Here is a 12720-nt window from a genome sequence, read left to right as displayed (position 1 = left end):
TAGAATGAAACAACAATTTGCTTGAAGCTAATGAGCACTGTCATGACCAAAACCTTGGTTTTCATGTCTAAGGAACAACTTCTGACATCTTTCCAAATTGGAGTGTATCTTAGTTTATATTACTTGAAGCAGGAATTTATTATTAAACTTCAGGTAAACCTGAAACTAAAGGAAAGTTATATTTGAGACAGAGGACAAAGTCTACCTCTACAACGACCAATGTTTGTATACAACATCCTTTGGAAGAACATTCATCACACACACAATACAGGACCAGTAACACGTAAAAAAGAAAGAACCTACATACTAAGTATAAAACAACTCCCAGAAGTAACAGATTAGGGTCCTGGAAGTTCCTCTACAAAGGTGATAAGAATCACAGATGGTACAGGGAGTTCGTGAGTCACAATGATCAATGAAACTCTGCATGAGCGAGAAGTAATAACTTCCCATCAGATTGCCTAGTGCAAAGGTGTTTCTCTTCCTGAACTTGTGGCAACCCTTCAGAGTTCCACACAGTATCAAGAGCAGTAAACTGCCTCACTGGAGGTGGAGGGTTATGTTGTCATGGTGAGTCATGCTGCCATGGTCTTAGAGCCACCAACAGTGACAAGCAGCTTAAAAAGCTCCAAAGAAACCAATAATAATAATAAAAAAAACTAAAATTCAACTCCTAGGGTTACAAAACGCTGTACAAACACCTCATTAATCATTGGGAATGAAGTATAGACTGAGGTTGAAAGCATTATGAGTTCAGTAAAATTAGAAAGAGGTTTTTACAGTGAGATCACAGTTGTTTTCACTGAATGCTTGAGGAAAATTTAAAAAGCGGCAGAAGGAAAAGAATGTTGAGTCTCAATATATTTTATATGCCTCTTTTTAGACTGTATTTGGGTTAAAAACGACCTTGCACTATACAATCAACAAACTGAAGAAGAAAACAGAAAAAATGTGTAAGAGTATTGTTCCTTTTAAAGGCCTTTCTACTGAGAATAAGACATCAAAATATCATCACTATGCGAGAGCTCTCAATCAAACTTAGGTCATTTTGGTGTTTGCTCTGGTTAGCCATTCAGAAGACATCCTAACTTGCCTTGTGGACCGCTCTCTTGTGCTGTTATCACAGCTCCATTATCAGGCAGCAGAGATGGTTTCAACTACAATGGCAGTGAGGCCAGGCAGCTGTTCACACTGCTTGGCCTGGCAGAATTTTCTCATTTGGCTCCCCACCTTTCAGTATATAAACCTGAAAGTGTGGTGTATTCTGTAGGATGCTAAGATTGGCCCTCTCTTTTAATCTCAGCAGTCTGCATAGGCATATGTATGCACATACCTGAGATCTTCGATAGACTGAGTTTGGGGGTATCTTAACAGTAAAACTGAAATAAAGGAGGATGAGAAAAGCAAGAGCCACAGCTAAGACTTCAAGACATAAGAAGTACGACTCACCTGTCTGTTGTGCAGGCTGTGGCAGTGGTTGGTTTAGATGTGAACTGTAGTGGACAGAAGGGACTGGGCGATACTGAGGTTGACTGGAGTGGTAGTGGCCTGGAGTACAATAACAGGCTGGCATCTAGGATCATAAGTATTGAGGAAAAAAATCAATTTTTATTGTAACAGAAATTTTTTTTTTTTCTGTGAGGAACATCAGAGTGTAATCAGTAAAAATTCTTGCCAGTATTAACCATCTGAAAACTGATTTGCTTAGCTTTAAGTTTAACTGAAAAAAAAAAAAAATTAAAAAATATTTCAAACATATAGTAAATATAAAAGACACCCACCCATTAGCCTACCACCAGATTTAGTAGTTCTAAATTTTGTACCATATTGGTTTCAGATCTTTCTCTCTCTTTTATGAAACTAAACACTACTGAGAAAGCTAAAGGCTCACCCTGAAATCCCTTTGCTTTACCTTCCACAGAAAAACCATGATCCTGTAGTTGGTGCATATCACTCCTATACATGGTTTTAAAATTTTACTATATGTCTATTATCTATAAACATAGTATTGTTGAGTATTTTTAAAAAATTTACATTTATGTTACTCTACTACATATAACTTTGTGCAACTTTTGCAATTAGCGTTGTTTTTGACACTTATTTTTATTGAAATATGTAGCGCTAGCTCACTCAATTCACTTGCTGAACAGCATACTGTGGTGTGTACATAAACAAGCTTATCCATTCCCACACTAATGGGTAATGGCACTGGTTCCATTTTTAAACTCTTCTCATATTTCTAATGCAAATTAAAATGCCAGTAAGACTAGCTTCATTCAATTTTCCTTCCAGAGCTATTTACATCACTTGTAAATTTCTCTTAATCTGACCCAGTTTAGGGGTGAAGAATAAGCAATTAACCCAGTGATGTGGAGGTATGTAGTTAGGTTAACTTTAAGAGGTTCATAGGTTCCCTCAAGTTCTGCTTTTCTGACTGTGTTACTGCTAAAAAGAACAGAAATTAGTGGACATCTTAAGAGTGCCCATCTCATCTGGAAACCAGAATTCCTAGACCAGTTATAAGCCAAGAATCTCCCAATTCATTTATAAGTCACACACACACAAGTTTTCCTATCTCCAGAACGTTAGAACATACACAATACGTATGGAACCCCTTAATTTTTCCTGGAAGTAAGAGCAAGTTATAGGGTAATCTTACCTATTATTATACTTTTCAGTATGTGTGGGTATATATAAATAATACATGCTTTTTTTCTCTTAATTTAAAAAAAAGAATCACTGCTTAAAGCAAAAACTGTTACATTACATTTTGGGTTTATATTGTATATAGATGCAATATATAGTCTATTCTCATTATCTGCAGTAGTTATATTCTATAAAATTACTATAAACACTGAATTAACAAATACTGAACCATTGCTAACTAGAGGAAATCCACAGTTAGGTTCCTGTGAGCCTCAGGTCACAACATTTTTGTCAACTAACCAATACATAACCTTGTTTTATTTGTGTTTCTGCTTAAAGACATCTATTTAATACATATCATTCATTAACACTGAACTCAAGGCCAACAGCATTTTAACTCATACCTAAAGGAAACTTATCTAACATACGTATTTTCTCTGTAAGGTACATCACGGCCTTCTTATGATTAGGAACATCAGACAGCACTTCAGCACATTTGAAGGCCATTTCAAACAGCAAAATCAACAACAAAAAGCACAAACATGTGAATAACATAGAACTAAACAGACTGTGAAAAAGATACTTATTCACAGTATGAGAGCGGAAACAAGAAGGCAGAGTGTTGCATTGTTCAGCCTTAGCTGGGAATGTGTGAGTTGGACAACTAAAATTTTTTCCCACTCTGCACATAACTGTGAATAACTACGAAAGCCCTAAGAGCACTGATTTTGGAGTTACAAATAAATTTTACTGAGTAGGTAAATTCACAAATATAGAATCTGTGAATAATGAGGATCAACTGCATATAACAATAATAGCACAAAGGATGGAGATGGGATAAATGGAATTATATCTTATAATACCGGTATAGTTTATCTGCAGTATGGCTATTAATTTGAAGTAGTTGTGATAAGCTAAAGATACATATAATCGTCCCTACCAAAATCTCATGCACACACAAAAATTTAAAGGGATATAAATTAAAAAAAAAACAGAGAAAATAAAGTGAAACACTAAAAAAGTTCAAATAATAAAAAAGAAGGCAAGAAAGGAAGCAACAGAAACAAATCACAGATAAAACGGCATACCTAAATTCAACCATGTCAATAATTACATTAAATGTAAAGGGACTACACACTCCAATCAAAAGGCAGAGATTGTCAGACTGGATCAAAAAGGCAAACTCCAACTATACAGTGTATATAAAAGACACACTTTAAATATAAAGGTTACAAGTAAGAAGATGGAAAAATAGCATACCATTTAAATGCTAACCAAAAGAATCCTGAAGTCATTGTATTAATATGTAAAATATATTTCAAGACAAGAAAGAATATTAAAGACAAAGAAGAATGTTTCATAATGATACGAATCAATATTTATCAGGAAAATATGATAATTATAAATGCATAAGTGTCTAATACAGCTTCAAAGTACTGTCAAAACTAATGGAACTGAAGGGAGAAACAGACAAATCCATGGTTATTTACTAACAGAACAAATGGACAAAAACTAAGGATGTAGAAGATCTGATGGTGTCCATCAACCACTCTGGTGCAACTTCCTTTACAGAAATTTAAAAAATAATTTCATTGCGGTAAAATATTACATATATTGTTATATACACAAAATTTGCCATTTTTAATCATTTTAAGTGTATATTCCAGTGACATTAATTATATTTACTATGTTGTGCAAAAAGGAGCCCCGGTGGTGCAGTGGTTAAGAGCTGGGCTGCTAATCGAAAGGTTGGCGGTTCAAACTCACCAGCTGCTCCATGGGAGAAAGATGTGGCAGTCTGCTTCCATGAAGATTACAGCCTAGGAAACCCTATAGGGCAGTTCTAGTCTGTCCTATAGGGTCGCTATGAGTCGGAATTAACTTGACGTCAACTTTTTTTTTAATGATGTCATGCAACCATCACCATTACCTATCTCCAAAAGTTTTATCACCCCAAACAGAAACTTAGTACCCCTTAAGCAATAAATTCCCAGTAATATTTGGAAACTAAACAACACACTTCTAAATAAGCTATGGGTCAAAAAGAAAATCACAAAAAGATCAGAAAATATTTTGAACTTTGTTTTGTTTACACACTCTCACAAATTCTCTCTCCGCAAACTTAAAAGTAAGCTTTCTAAAATTAAAACTGATCCTACATGAGAGGCTCCCATGGGAAAGAAAGGATGAACAAGTGATATACCTGTGGTGAGGGCTGCTGAATATATCCCTGCTGCTGGAGCACAGGCTGGCTGACAGGGTGGCCAGAGGCAGAATAGCTGACAGTAGGAACTGGTTGCCCAGGTGGTAGGGGAGGAGGTGGTGGTGGCGGTGGTGGTGGAGGAGGATGTGGTGGAGGGGCTGCTGTCACAATATAACCGGACTGCTGTGGGGACTGGAGAACAACAGTGGACTGGAACATGGTGGCATGAGGGTCAGAACCATCAGCAGATGGCTGGCGGGCAAGACTCATGTGGCTAAACTGAGACCCAAGGTTGTCCTGCTTAAAAAAAGAAAAGTCAGAAATTAGTAAGCCTTCTCTACACAGGCCAAACATATCAAAGAGAAGTAATATATTTTACAATGAGTTGCAGTAGTATATATTATAGAAATCTTTTATCTGTAACAGACATGCTGTAATAGAAAAGAATAGCTTCAGGAAAATGAGAACTCTATGGCAGGAAGGCTGGGATATCACAATGCGTCATTATAAATTATTTGAAAACTATATTTAATGAAAACGTACAGCATGCAGGAAAGAGCAGGGTATAACAACATTTCACATTAAGAAAAATGAAAAAGACATTTATTTAAATGAAGATTAAAAGCACATTATACCATCAGGATGTGCAAGTGAAATTGGATACTTTCATGTTATATAATTAACATTTTCTGAAAGGACTTCAAAGACCAGGTAATGAGTAAGGTAAGGTACTAATTACTCTTTATTTTAAATCATCTCCCTCTTTCTAGATTCCGGTTCTATTTATCTTTGTATCTCTTATCATACCTAACAATCAAAACGACTTGCAGAAATTAATGAAATATACAAAATCCACCCATTCCTGTCCTTGCTCTAGTCTTTCAAAAATAATTTGGCCATAAATTCTTTTCTTCTCTAGTGTTTTTCAGTCCGTTCCTGAGATCAGATGATATTAGACAAACGTAATCCAAATTACAGTTTGCTAACCTCTTGCTACATAGTAAGGAGCCAGTGGTGCCCAGCCAAGCTGGGGTTATGAATTATATGCCATCTGACAAATGTTTCTCTGACTCAACAGCATAAGGACCCACTGCACTTAACAGCTCTTACTGCTCTAGAAAAGTATCACTACAATGATAATACAGGGTTGAAATGGAATTCCCCGCTCCCAGTGGGCCACAGATGCCAGCAATATATATCACATTTTGTTAAGAGGTTGACTTTGAATAAAAGTGACTTACAAAATTGTGGCAGTTGAGTTGTCAGATCAAAATGGACATATCTACAATTTGCACAGTCTGCTGTTTTTGCAAAATAAATTAAGGTTATGTAGAAGATAAGAGACTGAAAAGGGGGAACCTAATTTAATAATCAAAAATACGTGGTTTTACTCTTCCCAAATGGTTGCTGTGACATATTCTAACGCCATAAGCCTAACTCTATGAATGGTTTCAAAAGGAAAAATATACCTACTAGCTGTAATTACAAAGAAATATTGCCAAATATTTATAAAAGAACTGTCACAGCTATACAACACTGTCAGAGTCACCATGAAAAAAATTACTTTCGTATTCCAACGATCTGCCATTTTTCAAAACACTTTGAAACGTTTTTGCTATTGTTTTCTGGACAATGTTTCAAACTCGATGCTGGCAAAATTTCATTTTTTTTCAGACTGGAAGTGATTTTGAAAATTATTCAGAGCCAAGGCTGGTGAATAAGGTTGCCCCAGCACAAAACAAAAACACCTCCCAAAATACAGAGTGTTTCTAAAAAGTGTCAAAAGAACGATTTTCAGATATAGCATGTAATCTGACTTACAAAGCATTTTCAGAATGTGATGGCCATATGCTCTGAATAACAGCATTACTAGGAAAAGTATATAGGCTCTTAAGGAGACTCATTGAAAGGGAAAAGAACTACATTTATTCAATACTTTGCTAGGCACCTTACAGGAGTTACTTTGCATTGTTGTCTCATATGCTAAGTAACTGCATATAGAAGGTTACACAGCCAACAAGTGGGCGTAGTAAGTCCGAGACCTTACTAAGAGTTGTAGCTTGGGGCATACTTTGTATTAAAGGAGGTACCATGACTTTATAGTCACATTGAATACCTAAAGATAGTCTTCAGAAATATACTTAGAAGAAAGCCTTTTGCAGCTCTAAGCTTCAATGTACCCTAATAATGGTACTGAGTCTACTGGACCAAGATGTTAGGAGAAGACAGAAGCCTTAAATCCAGATGAGAGCTCCCATCCAGGACTGCACAGAACATGACCTTGGTGCAAAAAGGAGCTAAAACATCATAGGGCTAGAAGAGTCAACCTGAAAGTTATTTCGATATGAAAAAGCAAGAAAAGATTAGGGTTTAAACAACCATATAATAAGCCAATGTGACAAATATTTTATAAAGCAGAATAAATTAATTTATTTTTAATAGGGGCTAGAAACAGTTTTCAGTCATATGTATCCCTGACTTGAAAAAAAAATCACAAAAGATCACAGAACATGAATCACATTCATGAGCACTCATCACACATTCGCCCACAGAAACAAGGCAGGAGGTGAACAGAGATTAGTACCGAGGAGTATTGCTGGGTGGCTGAGACTGGCAGGAGTGGGGATGGGTAAGGGGCTGCAGAGTACTGAACAGGCTGTGAAGAGGACTGCAGAGGCCGAGCAGGCTAAAGAATAACAGGTTGGCAAACAATGTTAATGTCAGAATACAATGTTAGAAGAACTGCATAAAATGGAAAGTTACACTTTTTTTGGTAACAGCTTAAACTACATTTATGAACTCATTTAAAAAAATAATATAGAAAACAGTACAAACAATACTAAATGAAGAAACTCTATATAGTAAAACTCTTGAGAACATACTAATGCCTAAGTTTATTACGTACGTGTAAGAATTTTTTGGGCTAAAGCTATTTGTTTATTACAGATTAATTAAAACAGGTAACTTAGGCATTTCAAATACTATTATCTAAAGCATGACTCCTGAGTTAAGTCAGTAAAAGCAAAACTACTTATCCTTACTTCCTAGTTTTACGAAGGGGCTGCCTATTTAGCCATATAACACTAAACAATAAAGAAAAACTTCACTCACTCTTATTACCAGACAGTAATAACTTACACATATGCCAATTACTCTCTCCATATGATAAGGCATGAGTAAATATTCTTTTGGGACCAAAGTTCTTAAATTTTAGTAGTTTTATAAGAAAAATGTACTGTGGGTACCATTAAGAATAACAGCCTCAGAACACTACACACGTACCTGCAGACACACAAAGGAGTATATCTCTTTTATGCAGGAAGATGAAACACATTCTCCTTGTAACTAAACATTTTTGTTATGAAAGTACAAGTTAGGAGCTGAGAAACTGAGAAACTCAGCTAGAAATTTTTGGCAGTGAAAATGCAGTGAAATATTTCTGTATTTCAGGAAAAAAAAAGTTATTATGTTCTCTGGGGTACTCTTAAAAAACAGGTGTCTTAAAAAACAAAAAAAGTTTCAATCATTTCTAAATCTTGGGGAACACAGCTGGTCATCTATACGCTAACACTGGCATCTGATTTAATTTCCCAATCTTACATTTACATCATTTATTACAAGATACATATTGGCTTGAAGACTATCACAATCTACTTTATACATGGCAATTGGGCTGAGGAAAGGTGAGTGACCTGCAGGTAGCCATGTAAGGAAGCAGTGGAGGAACCCAGGCAATCTTATGTGACAAAAAGGCTTAATTTTGGTTAAAATGTATAATCGTGAATCTCCTTCTAGATAGTTACCTCCAAAGAGAAAGCATTAAAAATGCAAAATAAACTAACAGATTGTTAGGGTGTAATCTAAATATGGAGAAATTCTTATGACACAAAAAATGTATACTGATGAGTTGCACATCTACTACAAAATTAACACAATGATTTCTAAAGAATGAAAGTCTTAAATTAGCTTAGAATCCAGCAATAAAAAGAATTAAAGTAAAGCACTAAAAAAAGGAAAGGCTGAAAAATAGGTAGAGTAGCCTTTGGTTCCTCAGAAACCTCTTGACTAGAAATAAGCAAGCTTCCTAACAGGTGACAGAATGTATCACACTAAATGAGGTGTAGCAGCTTTAGGACTTCAAAGTACAGGCTCCCATTACCCATTGCTCTCAAGTCGAATTCTGACTCACAGCAACCTATAGGACAGAAAAGAACTGCCCCATAGGATTTCCGAGGCTGTAAATCTTTATGGAAGCAGACTGCCACATCTTTCTCCCATGCAACGGCTGGTGGACTCAAACCACCGACCTTCTGGTTGGGAGCCAAGTGCTTAACCACTGCGCTACCAGGCTCCACATGTTATTAAGTCAGTCAACCATTAGGCCATAACTTTCTTCAGACAACTTGACCTACTATGTAAATGTCACGTGACCCTGACAGTCTTCAATCTGCTGGGGGATAAAATAAGAGTACTAATATCATCAAGAATATGAATTAATGTCTCCCAAAGTGTCATGTGGTAATGACAAAACTGGGGTAAAGGGCTGACTAATCAAAGCGAAACTCTGACGCCACTTAAAAATGAAAAAGCCTTAACACTTCCTTTTCCTACAACTGGCCTCAAAACAAAGTTCACCTAACGTGGTTGGTTTCACATTGTGAATATTTTCAAGAACTGTAGCTCATCTGAAGGCTGCGCAAATCACAGTATTATTTTTGATTGGTTATTTGAACTTTCATGGATGAATCACTTCAGAGTGTGCAATAAGAGATACTGAGCATCATTTGCTCATTACTCTCTATTTCTGTATCTGACAATGGATTACCCAAAACATTTGAGCAAATCAGGAAAATTAGTGATGGAGTTTGATGCATACCCCAAGACTTCCAATTATAGTTCATTAAGGCATCTGTTTAACCAACTAAACTGACTACATCTTCATTTAGGATTGTCTCATAACTAAATAAGATAAAGTTATTTCTAAGAGATAATTAATATAAAAATATACAATCATAAATCAATCTTAAGAATTTTTTGAAGCTAACAGGCTAACATTATTTCCACCCAATTAAATAAAAATGAAACCAAAATGAAAATTAGTCCTATAAAGTTCCTGGTTAAACAAACAAACAAGTAAACAAAAGCATTGTCAAGACAACTACAAGACAGCAAAATTAAGAGAAAACTCTTCAGGATTAGACTGAATGAAGCAAAGGCAGAGAAGGCCAGGGAGGGAATCTCATGTAGTCTAACGTATTCCTGAGTGTTATGTACTCAAATGGGGCTGAGAAGGGAATATGAGAGCCTGGAAATTGTTTTAAGCAATCTCCTCTACATATATGAATTCATTTGTACGGTCTTAGAAGTACACTGAAAACCTCTATGTCCTTTTACTTTAAATAAACGGCCTTGCCCAGTAGTAGGAGTCTTAATTACCAGTAGTACAACTGTATTTTCATGCCTTTCCACAATATTTGACAACTTTATCAAACTGTTTTTAAGTTCTTCACTCCTATAATACAAATGATATTACTTGTGAGCTAAACTAATGAACTTTCTCTAGTTCAAGTTTATTACCATATTCATTCCATAAGAAACTACTGTGCATGTTCTTACCTGTGGAATATTTAGCCTTACAAGGAAAAAAGTAGTATGACTAATTGTACTAAACTGTCTCTGATATGTTACACAACTTCTAAAAGTTAGAATGAAAATAAATGAGTTTACACAGGTATAACCAAGTTCTCCACGGATGGATAACAAATCTTTAGGGAAAAAGACTGAATGTGAAAATATATGTGTAAACTCTGAATGTTTATACAAATTCAAGATATTATTAAGAGTGCTTTTGGGAATTTTAACTCTCAGAATTTCTTTGCCTCTATCTCTCACGGAGCCCTGGTGGCTCAGTGGTTAAGAAATCGGCTGCTAACCAAAAGGCTGGCAGTTCGAATCCACCAACTGCTCCCTGGAAACCCTATAGGGTGGTTCTACTCTGTCCTATACGGTCACTATGAGTTGGAATAGACTTGACGGCAACGGGTTTGGTTTGGTTTTCTATCTCTCATAGGGTGATGGGATGGAAAGTACCCTGCAGAACCTGAGCAACCCACTTCAGTTTCTTATAACTGCTCGATCTGCTGAGTATTAAAACAGCTCACTCTGCTTGCTGGGACAATGAACTATCTTAGCTGTGCTTTTATCCCTCCCATCCTCTATTTCTGGCTGTTGTGAAACAGGGATAAAATACGCACCAAACAGGCTCATGAGACAAAAAAATTCCCTTCTTTCCAACATATATTCAATATTCATTAGCTGAAAAGCCCTTGAAGTTAACCTCTCTTCCTGTAAGTAGTGAGTGGGGCATCACTGTTGACAGAATATTAAAGTTCTAAGAGATACTTGCTTTGGCTCTCTTAATTATAATTAGTGAACTTAGTCCCAAATCTGCAAAGGCAGGTGAACTTCGCATTATGTAATCATGGATATGTGCACCTGTGAGAAAATGTGATTTGCTGCTTGCTGCTGAGGAGGTGGGGGTGGCAGAGGTGGCTGTGGAGGTCCAGGCACTTGGGTTCTGATTGGTTGTTGAGTCATAGGAGGATTATACACAACTGGACTCCCATCTGGGTTTATGAAGGGCTGACCTGAAAAATTTAAAAAGGAGGAAAGAATCATTTACTACAGAGATTGAAAAGGAAATAGGTCATTCTACTAACAATTTATAACACACGTCCAAAATCCTTTATACACAATTTCAAAATCCCCAAGACTCTGAAAACCAAAAGATTTTCTTAAGTTGGAAGGCAAAGCCTGATCTGATATAAAGCATTAATAGTCTTTAATTTTCAAACTTAAGAGTAAATACTCAAATGTTTTGCTGCAGTGTTTGATAATGGTGGTGCTCCCCAAACCGTACTGAGGTTATTTTACAATATACAATATTTGCCTAAAATATGATGACCTCCAAAGTCTGAAAAGCATTTTGCCCAAGGCATTCAGTTACAGGATGGTGGTCTGGTAGTACTGTAACACATTTTGGTTTACAGGGAAAATACATGACTTCAAGATTGTGGAAAATTATTAATTATTCTCTACTAGGTAGTGGGAAACATCAAATTTATAGGCCACATACATATATTCAAATAATAAAACTAAAACTGGATGAAAATTAAAATGACAGCTTCAAACTTCAAATTGTGAACTTGATGGTAGTGTCCTTATTTTACAACTTTTAATTTCTGAAAAGTTACAAATAATTTTATAAAATAATTTCCTTTTATTTCAGTGAGATTGGTTCATAAAATGAGAGAAATGTAGTAGTGACTTTGAGGATTTGTTCTTATTACTTACTGGGGGAAAAGATGTATATTTTAAGTAACTAAGTAAACTAAGTTTTACTTTCTATATATACACATACATTCTAAGCAACTTTTTTTAATTATAAAAAGTAACTTATCTTTGGTAGGAAAATAACCCAAAAATATAACCCAAAAGGAAATAAATCCCCCATAATCTTATTGCTAACATTTTGTATATTTTCTTCCAGACTTTTTTTCAGTGCAGATATAGATTTATAGATTAGTATTTTTCCTTATTATATACCAGATTATTAAAAACAAAGAACTATGTGAAATAAACTATCCACTGACTCTGGTACCCATTTAGAATGACAAAAATACAGAGGAACATAGTGAAATTCGACTGAATAATGGTTTCTTAAACTGCCTTCAAAACATTCTTTCATGATAAACCCTTCTCCATTCCCTCCCGAGGAAAGTTATGACATATGGTAAAATAATATTTGAGAAGGAAGACTGTGTTGCTGTTATTAGGTGCTGCTGAGTTGATTTCGACTCATAGAAACCCTA

General features: G+C 35.7%; 1 protein-coding gene across 2 annotated transcripts in view; it reads right to left on the bottom strand.

Annotated features, from left to right (window-relative positions):
- The window catches only part of R3HDM1 (R3H domain containing 1), a 111070-nt gene that overhangs the window by 62457 nt on the left and 35893 nt on the right, over positions 1 to 12720 (bottom strand). The window contains exons 15-18 of one of the 2 annotated variants that reach the window (XM_023730201.1): positions 11345 to 11496; positions 7434 to 7535; positions 4850 to 5146; positions 1450 to 1573 (exon numbers count right to left, since the gene is read on the bottom strand). In XM_023730201.1, coding sequence (XP_023585969.1) covers positions 1450 to 1573; positions 4850 to 5146; positions 7434 to 7535; positions 11345 to 11496 — 675 coding nt within the window. The remainder of the gene's footprint in view (positions 1 to 1449; positions 1574 to 4849; positions 5147 to 7433; positions 7536 to 11344; positions 11497 to 12720) is intronic. The other variant, XM_023730202.1, reaches the window with a different exon arrangement.

The sequence above is a fragment of the Trichechus manatus genome, unplaced genomic scaffold, assembly GCF_000243295.1.
Source record: "Trichechus manatus latirostris isolate Lorelei unplaced genomic scaffold, TriManLat1.0 scaffold00033, whole genome shotgun sequence".
NCBI classification, from domain to species: domain Eukaryota; kingdom Metazoa; phylum Chordata; class Mammalia; order Sirenia; family Trichechidae; genus Trichechus; species Trichechus manatus.
This window is presented reverse-complemented; position numbering and strand designations above follow the sequence as displayed.